The sequence below is a fragment of the Balaenoptera borealis genome (assembly GCF_965194805.1).
Source record: "Balaenoptera borealis genome assembly, chromosome: 14".
Lineage (NCBI taxonomy): Eukaryota > Metazoa > Chordata > Mammalia > Artiodactyla > Balaenopteridae > Balaenoptera > Balaenoptera borealis.
Window position 1 is genome coordinate 26,638,775 of NC_138875.1, and position 18,852 is coordinate 26,657,626.

At 35.2% G+C, this 18,852-nt stretch overlaps 1 protein-coding gene, 1 long non-coding RNA gene and 1 pseudogene across 18 annotated transcripts in view; 2 read left to right on the plus strand and 1 right to left on the minus strand.

Moving 5' to 3' along the window:
- Positions 1–18,852, plus strand: part of PIAS2 (protein inhibitor of activated STAT 2) — a 97,937-nt gene that overhangs the window by 70,350 nt on the left and 8,735 nt on the right. For 10 of the 16 annotated variants that reach the window (XM_082353326.1, XM_082353328.1, XM_082353315.1 and 7 more), the window contains 4 exons: positions 2,638–2,771; positions 5,320–5,491; positions 13,139–13,278; positions 18,101–18,138. In XM_082353326.1, the coding sequence (XP_082209452.1) occupies positions 2,638–2,771; positions 5,320–5,491; positions 13,139–13,278; positions 18,101–18,138 (484 nt within the window). The other 6 variants (XM_082353322.1, XM_082353321.1, XM_082353319.1 and 3 more) reach the window with 3 other exon arrangements.
- On the plus strand, positions 2,778–3,547 carry LOC309610456. Its single transcript, XR_014233954.1, has 2 exons — positions 2,778–3,296; positions 3,338–3,547. It is a non-coding gene; the product is annotated as an uncharacterized lncRNA (long non-coding RNA).
- LOC309610444 (small ribosomal subunit protein eS25 pseudogene) lies at positions 5,510–12,095 on the minus strand (annotated as a pseudogene). The gene has a single exon. The product of its transcript is annotated as a small ribosomal subunit protein eS25 pseudogene (transcript).

Below are 18,852 nucleotides of genomic sequence, written 5' to 3' on the forward strand. Positions count from 1 at the left end.
ATCTGTGTGTCATCTTTGAAGTGACTGCTTAAACTTTCGCCCATTTTTCAGTTGGGTTGTTTGTTTTTCATATTACTGAGTTTTGATAGTTCTTTATATATTATGGATGTAAGTCCGTTATCAGATCTGTAGTTTGCTAATGTTTTCTGCCATTTCCTCTTTTCAGTCTCTTAATAGTGTCTTTCAAAGAGAAGAAGTTCTTGGATTAAGGCCAGTTTATCAAGGCTTTCTTTTATGTACTGTGCTTTTGATATCATATTAAGACATTTTTTCCTAACCTAAGGTCACAAAAATTTTCTCCTTGCTTTCTTTAGAAGTTTTATAGTTTAATTTTATACTTAGATCTGTTATCTACTTCAAGTTAATTTTTGTATATGGTGTGAGATAAGAAGCAGGGTTTTAGCTTCATTTTTGTTTTTGGCATATGGTCATGCAGTTGTTCTGCCACATTGGTGAAAAGATTGTATTTTCCTCATTGAATTGCCTTTGCACCTTCTTTTCAAAAATCAGTTGGCCATATATATGTGGATTTATCTCTGAACTTTATTCTGTTCCATTGATTTGTCTATATTTATGTCAGTACTGCACTGTCTGGAAATCAGGGTAACGTGGGACTTCTAACTTCATTCTTTTTCAAAATTATTTTGACAATTATAGATCTTTTGCATTTCATTGTATATTTTAGAATCAGCTTGTCAATTAGAAAACAAATCTGGGTTTTTGATTTGTATAATGTTGAATCTATAGATAAGTTAAGGGTGAGTTCACAATATTTAGTCTTCTGATCCATGAACATGATATATATCTAATTAGGTCTCAATATGTTTGGTAGTTTTCAGTATATAGGTCTTGTATGCTTTATGTCAGATTTATCCCATTGTTTCATATTTCTGATGTGGTATTGTTTTTTATATTTTTAGTTGTATTATATAGAAATATACTTGAAACCTTACTAAATGCGTTTTGTAGTTTGAATAGCATTGTTATAGAGCATAGGATATTCTGTATAGGCAGTAATATTTTAGGAATAAAGACAGTCTTACTTCTTCCTTTTTAATCTGGATGTGTTTTATATCTTTGTCCTGCTGTCTTGAACTGACTAGTCTGTTGACATGATGATTTGCATTGATTGACTTTCAAATATTAAACAACCTTTCATTCTGGAGATAAATCCCACTTGGTCATGATTTGTTATCTTTTATATTTATTGTTGGGTTTGTTTTGCTAAAGTTCATGAGAGATAGTGGTCTGTTGTTTTCTTGTTTTGTCTTTGTCTGTTTTTAGTATCAGAGTAATGCTGGCCTTATATAGGGAGCTGGGAAGTGGTGGTATCATGAATCGTCAAATATTTGGTAGCATTTCCTAGTGAAGACATTTGGGCCTAGAATTTTCTTTGTGGTAAAGTTTTTACAAATGTCTTTAATAGACACAGTGCTCATTGGGTTATCTGTTTCTTTCTGAGTGAGCCTAAGTCTGACTAGAAGTTTGTCAATTTTATTGATCTTAAAGTACCTGCTTTTGGTTTCATTGATTTTTCTCTATTTTATTTTATTTTTTTCCTATTTCATTTATTTCTGTTCTTTGTTATTTTCCTTTTCTGGTTACTTTCACTTTAATTTGCTCTTCTTTTTCTAGTTTCATTTAGGTAGAAGCTGAGGTTATTGATTTGCGTCCTTTTGTAATATAGGAAGATTGTACTGCTTTAACTACCTTAAAGATTTTAGTACCTTAAACTATCTTAAAGATTGTATTATATTTTCATTTCCATTCAGTTCAAAATAATTTCTGATTATTTTAATGTTATCTTTGTCTCATGGGTTGTTTTGTTTAGTTTCCAGGTATTTTTCTGAAGACATTTCAAATTTAATTTCATTTTGATCATAGAACATAATTTGTATGCTGAGTTATTTTAAATTTATTGAGACTTCTTCTGTGTCCCTATTTCTACTTCCTTTCCCCACCACTGTAATCCTTTTTTCTTGATAGTAAGCTTATAAATGATTTTTCGTACAAGAATTTTTATGTTTGGTTTATGTGTTATGTTGAGGGTTTTTTTTTTTTTTTTGGCTGCGTTGGGTCTTCGTTGTGGCATGTGGGATCTTTTTTTTTTTGCAGCACACAGGCTCTTCGTTGCAGTGCATGGGCTTCTCTCTAGTTGTGGAGTGCACGCTTTCTCTCTCTAGTTGTGGTGCGCGGGCTCCAGGGTACATGGGCTCTGTAGTTGGAGGCATGTGGGCTCTCTTGTTGAGGTGTGCAATCTCAGTAGTTGTGGTGCACAGGCCTAGTTGCCCCACAGCATGTGGGATCTTAGCTCCCCAACTAGGGATGGAACCCGCGTCCCCCACACTGGAAGGCGGACTTACCACCACTGGACCACCAGGGAAGTCCCTGAGGGTGGTTTCTTTACTGCCAATCCCAGCAAGAAGGCTCCAGGTGTCTCTTTCTGTTTAATCACTGATTTTTAATATGATATTCAGTAAGTCACTTAACTCTTTTGTTGCCAGTTAAACAGCTAAAGCCTAGGGCCAAAACAAACAAAAAGCATTACTTTTGTCTCCAAGGTAAAATGTGTTACTTTATTTCACCTTTGAACAGAGCCATTTGATTATATTTCTGTACTTCTTACTTGGTTTATAGGCTTTTTATGGAAATTCTCAATGACTGTTCTGATGTGGATGAGATCAAATTCCAAGAAGATGGTTCTTGGTGTCCAATGAGACCGAAGAAAGAAGCTATGAAAGTATCCAGCCAACCATGTACAAAAATAGAAAGTATGTGCAGAACGGCAGCAGAGAGCAAAGCGATGAGACTTGTGTGTTGTTATCGTTAGCGTTAACTTTGGCCATGAGAGCTACCATTTGGGGCTCAGTTTGCTCACTTTATCTTTTGATCATCTATTACATATGCAATTTCTCCCAAATGATTTTTATTCTTAAGAAGTGCACTGAAGTTTATACCACATTATAATCAGTTTTTTCATAGTGTATTTTTCATATATAAAGTAAATAAAACAATCACCTAAATCATTTTATTATTTTTTTATTGAAGTATAGTTGCTCTACAATATTCTAGAAGTTATACGTATACAATGTAGTGACTCACAATTTTTAAAGGTTATACTCCATTTATAGTTATTATAAAATATTGGCCATATTCCCCGTGTTGTACAACACATCCCTGTAGCTTATCCTGTAGCTAATAGTTTGTACCTCCTGCTTCCCCACCCCTGTAATAATGCCCCTCCCCTCTTCCCTCTCCCCACTTGTCACCACTAGTTTGTTCTCTGTATCTCCTGTGTATTCTCCAGGATGTGCTGCACTAGTTTGTTCTCTGTGAGTCTGCTTCTTTTTTGTTATATTCATTAGTTTGTTATATTTTTAAGATTCCACATATAAGTCATATCATATAGTATTTGTCTTCTCTGTCTGACTTATTTCACTTAGCATAATGCTCTCCAAGTCCATTCATGTAGCTGCAAATGGCAAAATTTTGTTCTTTTTTATGGCTGAGTAATATTCCATTGTATATATTAATACATATATATATATACCACATCGTCTTTATCCATTCATCTGTTGACACTTAGGTTGTTTCCATGTCTTGGCAGTTGTAAATAATGCTGCTGTGAACATTGGGGGGCACGTATCTTTTCGAATTAGTGTTTTTGGTTTTCTTTGGATATATACCCAGGAGTGGAATTGCTGGGTCATATATGGTAGTTAATTTTTAATGTTTTAAGAAACTGCCATATTGTTTTCCACTGTGGCTGCACCAATTTACATTCCTACCAGCAGTGCACAAGAGTTCCCTTTTTTCCACATCCTCTCCAACATTTGTTACTTGTGTTCTTTAAAATCATTTTAATATATGGTGCTTGTTACAACATGAAAAATTATAAATGACATTTCTATGGACACGTTTTCAGAATTTTTCATTTTTAAAATTTTTTAAAAATTTTAATTTATTTATTTATTTTGCCACACTGTGCAGCATGCGGGATCTTAGTTCCCTGACCAGGGATTGAACCCATGTCCCCTGCATTGGGAGCACGGAGTCTTAACCACTGGACTGCCAGGGAGGTCTCTCAGAATTATTTTTAGAGTACCTGTTGGAGGAACCCCAGGTGGAGGTGTGGTTAGAGAGGCTGTATCATCCATTAATGGAGGGTGGGGGAAGATGGTCATAGGTTAGTTGGTAAAGAAGTGAACTAATTATTTCCATTGCCTTGTGGGAAGAAATTTGACTATTGCCTTGGTTACCTAGGAATTATACTCAACCTTCAACTCCCTGTGCTGTCTACACTGAGTGGGGAAAATAAAGGCTGTCTGAGAAATTAAAACCGATAGGTGAACTTAGTTTCTTTTTATCTGACATAGTCCACTCACTGCATTTGAGTTGTGCTGACTATATTTAACATTCTAATAATGTAATGAATAATAGGCGTTCAGAGTTAGACGAGAGGAAAAAGTAAAGGATTTATGTCAATATTAATCATTCTCCTGTGACTGTTACTGAACCTATGGGTGGAATGATAAGGGTTTTCCTCATCCTTGAGAAAAGTAGTGATTTAGTTAATTAATTGCTGCTGCTTTTCCATTATCAAGTAGCATGCATTTTCTACTAAATAGATTGTAGTAGAATGGTGAGTCAACTCACCACTCTTTGAAATGGTGAGTTAACATATCATGTGAGACTGTTGTAGTGGGCAGAAAGGAGAACCTAAGTAGATAGCTGGTAAGAAAAACTTTAAATGTCTGAGTAACTTAAGTGAGATGTTTGGGGTTTTTTCCACTTATCAAGGTGAAAATTTTATCAAGTTCTTGCTTATGGTGTAGAGCTTATATATTCTTTGATATGAGCACCACTGCTTTGCTAGATTGGAAGTATGATTCTGACTTAACCCTACCACATGTCTGTGAGAATACACAGCCAGTAAAGCTACATACTCTTGTCCATGGCCAGAGACCAGCCCCTTAGCTCTGGATGTCTGTCTGTAACATGAGTGCTCAACCTAGGGAGACAGCGTGAGGAGCAGGATCTGTGCAAATCTGTCGGCATTACTGGGGAGATAACGCGGAGTGTGCCATCTGAAAGAGGCTTTCGATCTTCTCACAAGGCATAGCGCTCACCCTGTCTCCCTAGGTAAGCAGTCATTTTATAGACAGATGACTGGAATTAGAGTTGGTCTCTGTCTGTGGGACAGAGTATGGTCTTTATTGGCTGTGTATTCTCCAGGATGTGCTGCACAGTTAAAACTCTTATGGTTAGAGCTCGTGTTACACCTTTGACTTTTTTTTCACCTCTGTTCCCTACTTGCAGCTGCAGGTGTCCTCAGTAAGCCTTGTTCAGTGACTGTAGCCAATGAGGCGAGCAAGAAGAAAGTGGATGTCATTGACCTAACAATAGAAAGCTCTTCTGATGAAGAGGAAGACCCTCCTGCCAAAAGGAAATGCATCTTTATGTCAGAAACACAAAGCAGCCCAACCAAAGGGTTTGTTAATTTATAGTTCACTATTGTTTATTACACTTGGAACTAACTGTTCTTGGGATAAGTTTGTAAATGTCTCTTTGAGAGTTGCATAACCATATAGGGCTATTTTAATTTGCCTTTTGTTCAGTTGAAATATTTTCAAGTGAGCATGTTGTTTATAGGAAAGCAAATTTTGATGAAGAATATATTCCCATCTTTGGGAAGTAAGAGTTGAAATCTTCTCATGTCTAAATATTTATTTCATATTTGATACTTTTTGTTGTTTTCTTGAATCTATTTGGAAGGAGTAAATTTGGCATCACAGACCAACATGAGGAAGCCGAGTGTGTGGAATTAGGAATCTGACAAGTGTGGGTTCCAATTTTGACACCATTGCTTACTCATTCTGTGATCTTAGATGAAATATTTAACTTGTTTGAGCCTCCTTTTCCTGTTCTGTAAGATGGGGTTAAATAATGCCTACCTCATAAGATTAAATTCAGGTTTCAATAAGATAATGAAAGAGCTCAGCCTCAGTGTCAGCCACATGGTCATTGTCTCAGTAAAAAACTGATTGCCTTCCCTTCTCACTCTCTCCAGGGCTAAATATGGGCTAGTAAATGCAGTCTAGCATTTATTTATGAGTCATCTGGCAGAAGCTGTTGCTGACATATAGTGAGTGACAGGTTTGAGTATTTAGCAATAGGTGCTTCTTAGAGATTTTGGAACCTGCAGGAAAGTAGCAGCGGGTTCTCTTGACATCCATGAGCATATTGTTTCAAACTTGGGTATGCCAGCCTTATCTTTTGGCCTCTCATAGCACTTCTTTTCTCTAATAGCTTTATTGGGATATAATTTATATACCATAAAATTCTCCCATCTTAAGTATTCAATTGCACAGTTCAGTGATTTTAGTAAATTCATAGAGTTGTATAGTCATCATCACAATTCAGTTGTAGAATATACTCAACAGCCAGTAAACGTCTCTCATGTTCTTTTGCAGTTAATCCTGATGCACACCCCAAATCTAGGCAACCATTGATCTTCTTTTTATCTCTATAAATTTGCCTTTTCTAGACATTTTATACAAGTGGAGTTATATTCTCGGTGCACTTTTGAAACATTCTTTTTTTATAGTTACTTTTGAAACCAGGAGAATTAAACTTTTTGTGCTGCCTTCTTCACTGTTAAAATGCTTATATTTCCAGATGTGATTTACACATCACAGTAAGGGTGTTCTTTGTTTGTTTGTTTTTTTAGTGGAACAGAAAACGAAATAAGTATTTCAAGTGGGATGTTTTTGGGGGGATGCTGATCATTTATTGTTCCTTTCAGACAATTTGCTTGGCATTTCTAGAATTTAAATAATAAAAAATGAAAATGTAATTTTGAAATGTTTACTGAAGTGGAGAACCATGGGAATGAATACTTAGATGTGGTATTTCCAGATTTTACTCTCTAATGAAACCCTTTAGAATATGTTGGAAAAACATACGTTGCACAGTATTATAGTTAGATGGGTTCCTGGCAGGTTGAAGGGTTGTGCGTAGTGATATGGACTCATGAGTTACTGTGATCGTAGAGGGTGTCTCTGGTGGCTCGCCATAAGGGTCTACCATCTATGTGTCCTTTAGCACATTTTTACCAATACTTGAGGACTCAGAACTGGAGGAGTGGCATGTACATTGGGTGACAATCTGAAATGAAATGACAATCTGAAATGACTTGAACATCAGGAATCAGGGCAGTTCACACCTCCCGTAGAGATAGATGTAAGTCTCCTCATGGAAGTTAAAAAGAAAATAAAAACTAACATTGTGAGTATAATGTAGAAATTTTTGACTAAACCAGCAATACATGAAAATTTTGGTTTAAAATGTCTGTAAATTGCAGCTTCCCAGCTCATTCCACAAAGTTGACATAACTCTTAATAACCAAACTAGACTTACGCATTAACAGCCAGAAGAGAAGAACCCATTATGAAACAGGCTCACATTAGGAAGTTCAGTGAAAATTCTGAATTCAGTCTTAGTAAATTATTTAATAATATATTAAAATGGCATCCATTACCACCAAGTAGGGTTTATCTAAGAATGCTTTACTATTAGGAAATACATTGATAAAATGGATCTTGTCATAGGACAAGTCAGCCCTCTATATCCATGGATTCAGGCAACCATGGATCATCACAAATACTTGGGGAAAAGTTTTTTTTAAGTTCCAAAAAGCAAAATTTGCTCTTTGCTGCAAGCAACTATTTACATAGCATTTACATTGTATTAGGTATTATAAGGTAATCTAGAGATGATTTAAAGTATATGGGAGAAAAAAAAAAAAAAATAAAGTATATGGGAGGATATGCAAGTACTATACCATTTTATATAAGGGATTTGAGCATCCATGAGTTTTGGTATCTGTGGGGGGTGGGAGAGTCCTTGGAACCAATTCCCTGTAGATACCAAGGGATGACTGTATATAGTCATTTTAATAGATGGTGGCATTCCATAAATTAATGGCCATTCCTGATAGAAACTCTCTGAAATGTCAGAATTCACTTAATGGTTTGAAGGGTTCACCACTTGAGCTGATTTGTTCTTAGACTGCATTAATAAACGAAGCAGTGTCCAGGATACATACGCGTGCCAGTTTTGTTCCATTTTAGGCTAGAAAACTTTCACTTAGACCATTTTAGTCAGGGCTGTCATCAAGAAGGGTATTAATGAGAGCAGCCAGAGGAGGGAAACAGGATGGTGAATAGTGGAAACATAGCCTGATGGATGAATGGGTCTAAGGATTGAAGCTGTTAAGCCAGGAGAAGAGAATATGTTATAGTTATCTTGTAGTTCTTGAACGGGAGTCATTGATGAACTGGGTTGAGTTTATTCTGTGTTATAACATTTGGCAGATCTAAGTCCAGTGGAGGAAAGATACATGGAAAAACTTCCCGTTGGAGTTTTCTGAACACTAAGAAAGTTGATGTTTTGTGCTAAAATCACATTTTCTGTGTTAAGGAAGACTGGATGCCACCTGTCCAGGTGTCACAGTGGAGACTCATGCTATGGTTATATCACCTCTGTAATCCCTTGCAACTCTTACATTTTTTTTTCCTGGGTTTTGTTCCTGGTCGTTCTGTTCATATCCTCTCTTTTGTGTCAGCATCTAGAAATTTTCTCTGAGGTGTAAGTTTATCATAGGACTTCCTGGTCAATGATAGTAAGCAAATGGGAAATAGAGGAAAAACAGGAAAACTTTAAGTTACAGTCTAAAATTCAGGTGAGCAGTTATTTTTTAAGAGGTATTGTTTTTGAAAAAAATTATTCTTATAAACAATTTTTCAAAGCGTCAAGAAATAAAAAGCATTCTGTTAACACTTTGATGGTAATTCTTCTAACCTCTTTCCCTGCATAGCCTGTCAGAAGAAATTGGCACCTTAATCTAAGACTTTTAGAAAACCTCTGCGATTTTTCTAAATTAAAAGATAATTTTAAATATTATGTCCCTACCCCATGCCTGGGAAATTGAATGACTGCTTTGTCATTAATGCGGAGGTATTCTAAAGACAGGAAACAAAGATTAGAAATAGATTAAGAATCATTAGCAAAATTGAATCTTTTAAAATATTTTTATGATCATAAAGTGGGAGCACCCAGTGAATTTCAGGCTTATGGATAAAAATTCAAGTTATTGAATTTTCAGACATGTGAGTTGGGGCCAAGTATGATGAATTCAGTGATCTAGTACACAGTCTAGAATACTAATATTTGCTGTCTAGCAACATGCCAGCAGTTTACCTTTGTGCTGTAATATTATGGATACAGCTATAAAAATTTATATATGTGCACATACATATTGTACACATAAAGCCTGTGTGTGTATTTGCCTATCCTGTGAGGAGGGAGTAACAAATATTAAAAGTTTTAAAAAATGTTTTTATGATTTTATAGCATCACATACCCACAGTTCCACCAGACACAGCCATTTACATTTCTCCATGGTTCCTGTTATTCCGTATCTATAAATACATCTTTTTTTGCATAGGCATTAGAACCATTTACCTTTCTGAATGTGGTCTTTGTGAAGATTCTGATTAAAACAAAAATCTTTCTACCAGTAGGTAATTTGATAATCCTAACAAACGACGAATTTCCCCCATTCTATATAAAGTTGAATTTGTATTAATGGTTACAAGGTTCAGGTAATAGGAATTAACCTACACTAAATAGTTTGATGTTTGCTGAGATTTTAGATGTTGATTTAATAATTTGTACTGTCAGTGGATTGTGACATTTTCATGTGTTGTGACAGCATTTTGTATTGGAGAAACAAGGAATAGTTATTTAATCACTCAAAGTTTCATGTTATGAGAACAGAAGATATGCAGTGGTTAAGAGTTACTGTGGTGACATGTGCATTGGGACATTGACCTTACTCATCTACAGATGGAAATAAAGGGGCCAGGGTAGGAAAATGAGTTTTATTGTTGTTTTCTATAAATCTGATCCAGGTTGAAAGGTCAGTTCAGGATCAGGACAAAAGACAATCTCCAGTGTGAGATATCAAAAGAAGAGAAGAGGGAGCAAGAGAAAGGCAGCCATTGTCTTTTTCTTGTAAACTTGAAATTTTTCTTTTCGTTTCTTTCAGTGTCAGAGAAAAAGTGACAGATTAAATGTACCTTTAAGTAGGAACTTTTTAAAATAAATGAAATCATATGTATGTGTGTATATTGTATATGTGTATATATATATGCACACACATACATATATATGTATATACACACACACACGCACATATATATATATAGGTCTTCTTCAAAAGCTTGCATCTTAAAAAATATGTATATGATTAAGATATATTAATACTGTGAAACAACCAGAATAATCAGAGCCACTTTTTAAACCCCCTCCTTAGTACTAACATATACCAGTGTCTCCATTCATTCATTCATTCATTCATGGCTGTGTTGGGTGTTGGTTGCTGCACGCAGGCTTTCTCTAGTTGCGGTGAGCGGGGGCTACTCTTCGTTGTGGTGCGAGGGCTTCTCACTGTGGTGGCTTCTCTTGTTGCGGAGCATGGGCTCTAGGCACGCGGGCTTCAGTAGTTGTGTCTCGCGGGCTCTAGAGCGCAGGCTGAGTAGTTGTGGTGCATGAGCTTAGCTGCTCCGCAGCATGTGGGATCTTCCCGGACCAGGGCTCGAACCCGTGTCCTCTGCATTGGCAGGCGGATTCTTAACCACTGCGCCACCAGGGAAGTCCCTGTCTTTTTCCTTCTTATCCCCATACCCCATCCCACAATTTCTGGTACACATTCCTGTGTGGGAGGTAGGATCATTTGTAATTTGAAAACACTTTTGGTGATTTTCTGTTCTACTTTCATCATTGTAGAGGACCAGTGTCTTCAAACCTCCAGAAAAAGATGTGCTTTAATATAACATACGTACTTGAGCTCATCTCAGGTTTTCTCTTTCCCCCTCTGGAGTCTACCTTTGTGGTTTTAGGTTGACAGGTAACACTGGAGGCCAAGAAACCTTCCGATTCTAACCGAGGCAGGTTGCTCTTTTTGTCCATCTTCATCTACATCTGGAAAATGTGTTGTGAAATACGAGGCTTATGTTACCGTCTCAAGCATGTTATATTTCCTTTGCCTCCCAAATGGATCAGTTTAAGATTCCTGAACTCTGACCTATGTTATTTATTTGCTTCTCTGAGACTAGCAGTTGCCAGCACAGCCATGTGTGTCCTCTCAAGAGGACTTCATTTTCCTCCTTTCCAACAACATCTGTATTTTTGACAAATAGTACAGAATAACAGCTAGACAAGAGCCTCATGTTATAATGCAAACTGGTTTTAGAGGGACTCCAGTGTCTAAATAGGTGGTGATTATTTAAGTGGTTTGAGATTTTTAATTGAGGTTATGAAATAGTTTTGTCAGTTGTTTAGAGTATGAAGAATGTCATGCAAATATGTCATCATTTCTTATTACTAGTATTTAATAATCTGAGCAATAACAGGAAGTTTCAACCAAGGGAAAGGACATCTAGAGGTCCTACTTGTCATCTCAGTCTAACTTTGATGGTTGTACTGTTTCTGTCAGTTGTGCTTCATCTTTGTAGTGGTCCCTTCCAGCTACAGAGCTCTGTGCCTCTCTCATTAAGCTCACAGTAATTTACTGGCAGCGCTTTGGAATGCTGACCTTAATGTCCTAATGTCCCTGTGTCCCTGTCCCCCACCCTCCTTTTTTTTTTTTTAGTTTAGTAGAGTTTTATTTTTCAAAATGTACAGTGGTGGGACCTGTTTATGCATCTTTACTGGCAGCTGGGGCATCTCCACCTTTGGTGTTTCTGGTATAAATTATTTGAACTCTGTGCTTTGAAACCGGTTTAATGGGTCCTTTACTAAGCAGCTCCTGAAGGTCTGCCCTGGCCAGGGAACTGTGAATCTTCAGTCTCTCAGAGACAACAGCTGGGGTTTTAAGCTTATAGTCAGGAACTTCCTTACAGAGTTTGTCTTATGTGGCTTTGTCAAACAAGACTAGGTTATTGAGCTTGTCCCACATTTTGCCTTTGGTCTTTGTCTTTCTTGGCTAACTTTCCGACATGTATCTTTTTCTTGTCATCCTTGTGTGGCATCGCAGAGCTCGGAGAGCAGGTGCTACCACTGCAGCCTCACTAAGGTGCTGGACAAAAAGATGGCCACCATCAGCCAGAGGGTCCGTAACATTGCTTAGTTTCTTGTATATATTCAAGGTGTTTTCTTGAGAACTTCTAATTGTTTACCCTGGACTAAGATAAAATGAAGGTTAAGTAGGAAGAATGCAAAATCATCTCTCTTTTTTCCTGAACTTTTTCAAAAATATGTTTAACTATACTGCTTCTTAAAATTATAAAGTTATTATTATTATATATATAGTGTGTATACATACATGTATAAATACCAGTAATAAAGTGTATCTTAAGTGTATTTAATTTGTGTTTTTCGTAGCATGAACAGCGAATTTCAAAGTCATAAGCCCTCTTGGAAGAGTAGATGGTATCATGGTAGCCAGTTTTTTTATTTCTGGATATTATGTCTTAAATCCTGAGTAGTTGTCTTATTCTGATTTCTGATTGCTGCCTGTTGTTATCAGGCTGGCTGGCTTTAGGACTGGCTATCTTTGCTCGGGTGATTCCCAGATAAGATCGCTAATAATTAATACAATTCCCTTTAGAATGGAAGAAATCATGCTTGAGCTATAGTAAGTATAAGCTTCACTCATAAAGGTACCCTAATTTTAATCAAATCTTAGGAGTCTTCTATTTTATTTCTAAATTTCTTTATATATAAAATTACTAATATTCACATACATGCTACACATACATTAATAAAATCATTATGTAGAGTATATTTCTGTTTGTGGATCAAAGTCTTATGTATTGCTCCAGCACTGTCCATTATGTTTTAATGCCACCTTGCTCTTATGTCACAGCTGCTGTTGAGAGCCAACATATGTTCATGTTAAAGTGAAGACTGTTATGAAAGAGGAGAGTGAGTGGAGTACTGTGTAGTGAGTAGCTGCCATATAGTTGTTTGGAAACTTAGTGAACTTACGACTGACAATGCCCAGTGGTACAGCCCTTCTCTCCTGTGAACTAACAGCCAGATTGTTTGTAATTTCCCATGCTATTTAAAACAGGGTTCTCATGTATCAGCCATCTTCTGTAAGGGTGCCCAGTGTGACTTCGGTTGATCCTGCTGCTATTCCGCCTTCATTAACAGACTACTCAGTACCATTCCACCACACGCCAATATCAAGCATGTCATCAGATTTGCCAGGTATGTGAAGAGTTGTTTTGTTTTTTTATCAAGTTTTACCATTTATTTTTTATCTTAATCTGTGGAGCAAATATAATTTAAATATCTTAAATAGAAATGCTAAGGAAATTGCTAAGGAAAGGCTTCCTGTAAAAGTAGTATCTGTTTTAAATATATCACATTCAGTTCCTATCCTTTTAACTACAGAGCAATCTGTAGATTTTGATGAGAGGAAATACAGTAGGAAAATTTTACAGAATTTATTCTTCCTCATAGAGAATTTGTACTCGGAGACTCTTTCTTGGTTTATCATGGAAGCTTCACAGGTTAGGGAGGATGTTTTCTCATACTTTTTTCAGTAGCCCATCACTTCTTGGTATCCCATCACAACTTCAGAATATACTGGTGTACTGTGAGGTCAGTGTTGCCTACCAACTTTACCCTGTAAAAATAGGATCTACCTGCTGTTTCCCTAGAACTCTGCTTAATATTGAGGGATATCTTTTATATGTATGTTAACAGTTAAAAGCTTCAAGGCTGCTTGAATTACCTTAGTACCAAGATGTATGCAACCAAGACCATATTACAAAATTAAAGCTTTTTCCTCCCTCCCTCTTTTTCCCTCCCTACATAGCCATTGTTTTTGCAGACATTTTTTGGTCGATCAAATTTGAGCAAGTTAGTACCAGTGACTCTTAAATTCATGACTTCCCTTCTCTCTGAAGGGCCCTTTTAGTGGAATACAGTCACCTCTTCCTGTTATTAATTTTCTGGATTTAGGAAATTAATTTTGACCTACGATTTATTCTTCTTGCCCCTCTTAGTAAGGTCTTTATTTTAAGCACAGTGTATATTCTATTGGGCAAAGTTTGTGTTGTTGAAAAAGTTGATAGTGTGTACTCTGCCCCAGTGTAATTTTGTCACTTGAAATTTGTTCAGCATTTATTCAGTTTGAATAAAATTTAATGGAAAAGAGTAGACTAAAAATAGTATCCATCAAAAAAAATGTTAAGTACCTTTTGCTTCTTAAGTGTGTTTACTCCACATGTACTTTGGGAATTGGTATTTTAAAAAATTGTTTGTAAACCCAGCTAGCACCAGTTATAGAGTATTTGTTGATACAAAGCTTGATGCTGAGTTACAGGTGAGGTTTCATGGTCCTAAGAAAGATGGAAAGTCAGAGAGTCTTAATTCCTTACTGCCATGTTTTGCTTTAACTGTGGCTAGTTTCAAATGAAGTTGAAGAGTGTCCACATGTCATCTTAGTATGTGTTACAAACAAGCATTCCAGAAGGATTTGTTTCCTAAAGATCTTGAATTAAAAATCCTGAAAAAAGATAATGAACGTTCTCTGTTTTTACTAAGTGACTCTGGCCATTTAGCAATAGAACAGGTACATTGTACAAATCACTTGCCCTGTTAGTTTTTGAATTATGTGAGTTTGGATGAATTTTTAATTTCAGGGAATTTATATTATTTCAAAATTTGGGCATAAAGTCAGCCTATTTACTTTATAAAATGTACAGATTTGAGAAAAACAGTAAAATATGTTAACTGTGTATTTCATAAAATGCATTTCAAGCTGACATTAAGGAACTAAGACTAATATCCAGGGCTGATATTTAGACAATATAAGCCAATATAGTGATACTGATTATTAAAATGTTGAAAGGCTTTCTTATCAGTTGATAAACAGAATAGAATAGGAACTGTTGTACTTTAGAAGAGTTACCAGTTTACCATCATCTATGAATTATGTAGCAGTTACTACATCTAAATAGTTTAGTTTTTACTTTGGTTTTACTGTTAATATGCTCTTTTGTAATTAGTAATTACTTTGGGGATTTTTTGTGCATAATTTTTATGTAATTAGTACTGTACAGTTTTGATATTTATAAGTTTAATAATTTATAATAAAATATTAAATAGAACACCAAGAATAGAGAGATGACAAACTTTTAATACATTTCTTAACATTCCTTTTAAACGTCATAAACATGAATCTTCTGAATCTGCAGGAGAACAAAGAAGAAATGATATTAATAATGAACTGCAGCTTGGAGCATCTTCTGATACTGTGCAACAGTGAATGCAAAATAAAACATAATTTGTATTTATGGAATGGAAAACAGCTTGATTATTTCATGAAAAAATATGACTGCCTTATTATTGCTAGTGCCATATTTGTCAGGTGGGAATAGTGCTCAAAAGTTGTATCATTAAAATTTGAAAGTGCTAAACATTTACATATTTAATCATTTAGGAGTTATGTTTTGTTAAAGTTCATGGCTCAAGTAAGGAGAATGTGTTGTTATTAATAAGACATACAGAGTCAGTTTCACATGAAGAAGCATTTAAAATCTAAAACAACAATTTTATCAGTATTGACAAAAGCATTTAGAATGTACCATCAGAATTTTTAACACTACCTGCTTTTTAGTTAAAGATAATTGAGCATTTTCAACGTGTGAAATACTTAGGAGGGCCTAAAAATACATCCGTACAACATATCATTGCAGTTCAAACTTATGGTGAAATAAGAAAACAGCATTTTACTAAACTTACAAAATAAGGCAATAACGTTTAATCACTGTTCATGAAACTTCATCTATTTCATGTAAGTTTTAATAGTCTGTACTTACAAAGTAGAATTGCAAGACATTGTTGATAATCATTTTTTAATAGGAATAACATCTGAAATACTATATCGAACTTCAGTGTTACTATTTGAGAAAAATGGTTTCAGTGAGAAATATTTACATTAAAAACATTATTGAATTTTGTGTAGACAGCATCTGTATAATGCTAGGAAGACAATGGGTTTCAACCAAAATTTCAGAAAAATTTCTAGACATTTTATTATGGCATTGTATAAGTTACCATATTCAATTATCCCTGGATAAGGTATCAAAAGATATAGATCAAACAAATCTCTTAAAATGTTTTATCAATAGACTATATATCTACGAGCACACATGAAATAATCATCAAAGAGAATTGCAGTACATCTGAAGAGATGGGAATTGAAATAATGAAAATATGGAGACACATAGCACCTCGATGGGCAGTCTCCAGTGCTAGAACTGCAAAAACAGCTTGAAAATTATATCAAGCCTGTGTATTTATTTAAACTGAAGTTATGAAATGGGAATAAACATTTAGAAAAGGAGCATTTTGAGTGATTTGGCTTCAATACACAATATTCCAACAGAAATAGCAATACTTTCTGTAGCTTTATAAAGAAATTTCATTATTCAAATGGACTGAGTGATTCAACAAACATTAAAAGTGAATATTTGAAATTAAGCTTTTAAAAGCAGAAGTTATTATATAAATAATGTTATATACCATTTGAAGCAAAACAAAATTAATAAAATTAAGCCAATTAAATGATATGCAAATAAACTCTTTGTGACGTAGTCCATAATAGAAATGTTGAATGTATAAAACTCTCAGAAGGTATTATAAGGGCTAGACAAATTTTGAATTACTGTTCAGCTGAAACAGAGAGAGGATGTACTGGACAGTATCATTAGTGTGAAGAGAAACTCTTTGCTTATTGAGATATGTCACCTACTTAGTATCAATTTAATGGGAAACTCCTTGGAAAAGTTTGTTGTGATTCCAGTGTCTGCTCAAACCTTGCTGTATCATATAGCTAGTGATAGGCATATGAAATGAAAAATATCAGCAGTTTTCAAAAATGCTTTAGAAATTAAATGACTTCTTTCAAATGATTGGTGCTACAGCTTGTATTACCCGAAAAGTATTTTTATCATACCCTTATTTAGAGATTATAAGGGAATAAATATACTTTAACATTTTGATTTATAAATTATTCATACTGGTTATTAAATATTTTAAATATCATTTCCCACTAATATTCTCTCTTTAGAGTAACAGTCTAGTATTAGAGTACACTCTGTATGATTATTATACTTGAGGTGACATTGAATACCAGCATATAAAAATTCATAGAGTGAATAGAAATTGGCCTCTCTTAGTAACCTACACCTAGTATGTGATTTTTTTTTTTTAATGTTTTGAAATTTAGTCTAACAGAGGTCTATGGGGACTGACCTTGAAGTTTATTGCTAGATTTTTCAGACCTGAAATTTTTTATTATTTATTGTTATAACTTTAATATTTCAAAATGGTATTACTGGGCAACCTTTTACCACATTTCTATTTCTAAAGCATAATTGGAGAATCCCAAAGCTTTGGTTTAGAAAACTGCATTAGCTTATAACCCAGCACACCTTGGTAAGATTTAGCTTGTTAGTGAGCAGCAGTTAGCAAGTGCTTGCTTTGTGCAGCACGTTGAACTGTGTACTACTACTCTTGTTGTGGGAACAGGGGAACAGAGAGCTGTCCATGAAATAGACATTTATCTGTCTAAGAAGTGATATTTTAGATGAAGCTCAGTGTGGTGTATTTCTAAAAAAATAAATGTGAAGTATCTTAAGAGTCTTAAGTATGTTTTTTTAATGGTCCGAATCCAGATCATCATCTTTTCATTTTATTGCCTCTCATTCTGCTAAGTGATAAAGGGGGAAAGTTTGCTTTGACTAGTCCTATTTATCTGAAAAATTTTGGACTGCCCCCTTTAAGTCTCTGGGAGGCAGTTTTTCTAGTTGTTTTGTTAGGAAATATGTTCATTTTTGGGTTTTATCCACATAAATATCCTGAAATATCCTGATCGTGGTATAGACCTTCCCTATGGCAGAATGGTAAGACCTTAACCCAAATGTTTTATGACTTAAGGTAAATAAAAAATGATTTAGGGAAATAATTCTTGTCTCCAACATATGAGACAACTATTAACAGAACATTTTTGTTTTAGGTTTGGATTTTCTTTCCCTTATTCCAGTTGATCCCCAGGTATGTATCCTGAATTTAAGCAACTAATTTGTATTTGATTGTTGGTTGTGTCATACTAACTAAAAATGACCAGTTGCATAAAATCAGGACAGTCAACTCTCAGTTACTTAAATTGATGGAAAGGAAGTACTATATAAATATTTCACAATTTTACTTGGAGGGATGAAGTTGCTAGTTCTCAGTTTATGATATTTTGGCCTTTAATACTGGAATTTTAAATTATATTTTATTTCGTTTAATATAATCAGTTGGCATTTCTTACGAGCATTTGAGTGATTAAAATGAGGGGAAGCAGTGCTAGATGACTGGAAGTTAAAACCTTATAGAGATAAGTTGTAAAACACTTGCTCTATACATAGAAAATAGCTGAAGCTGATTAAACAGACTGAATCATTAGCTTGATTCTTCCTTGTCTTTAAAGGCAACCAGATTCAGACTTTGGAGATTCCCTAATCTAAACTTGCTATAAACCAGTCATTCCTGTTTTCTTTGTCAGAGATAAGAAACTCTAGTATCCCAGCATCCCAACATGAAGACCTTGCAATGAGCGTGGACTCCACTGATAAGGCTTATTATAGCAGAGGCAGAGCAGAGGAGGAAAAGGCATGGGAAAAGCTGAAGGGAAAAGCAAAACAGAGAAAGAGACTTTGAGAGAAGTGTTGAGAGTAGGGAGGGATAGAGGACGAACCATGATCCACTGCTTCGTAGGCTGCT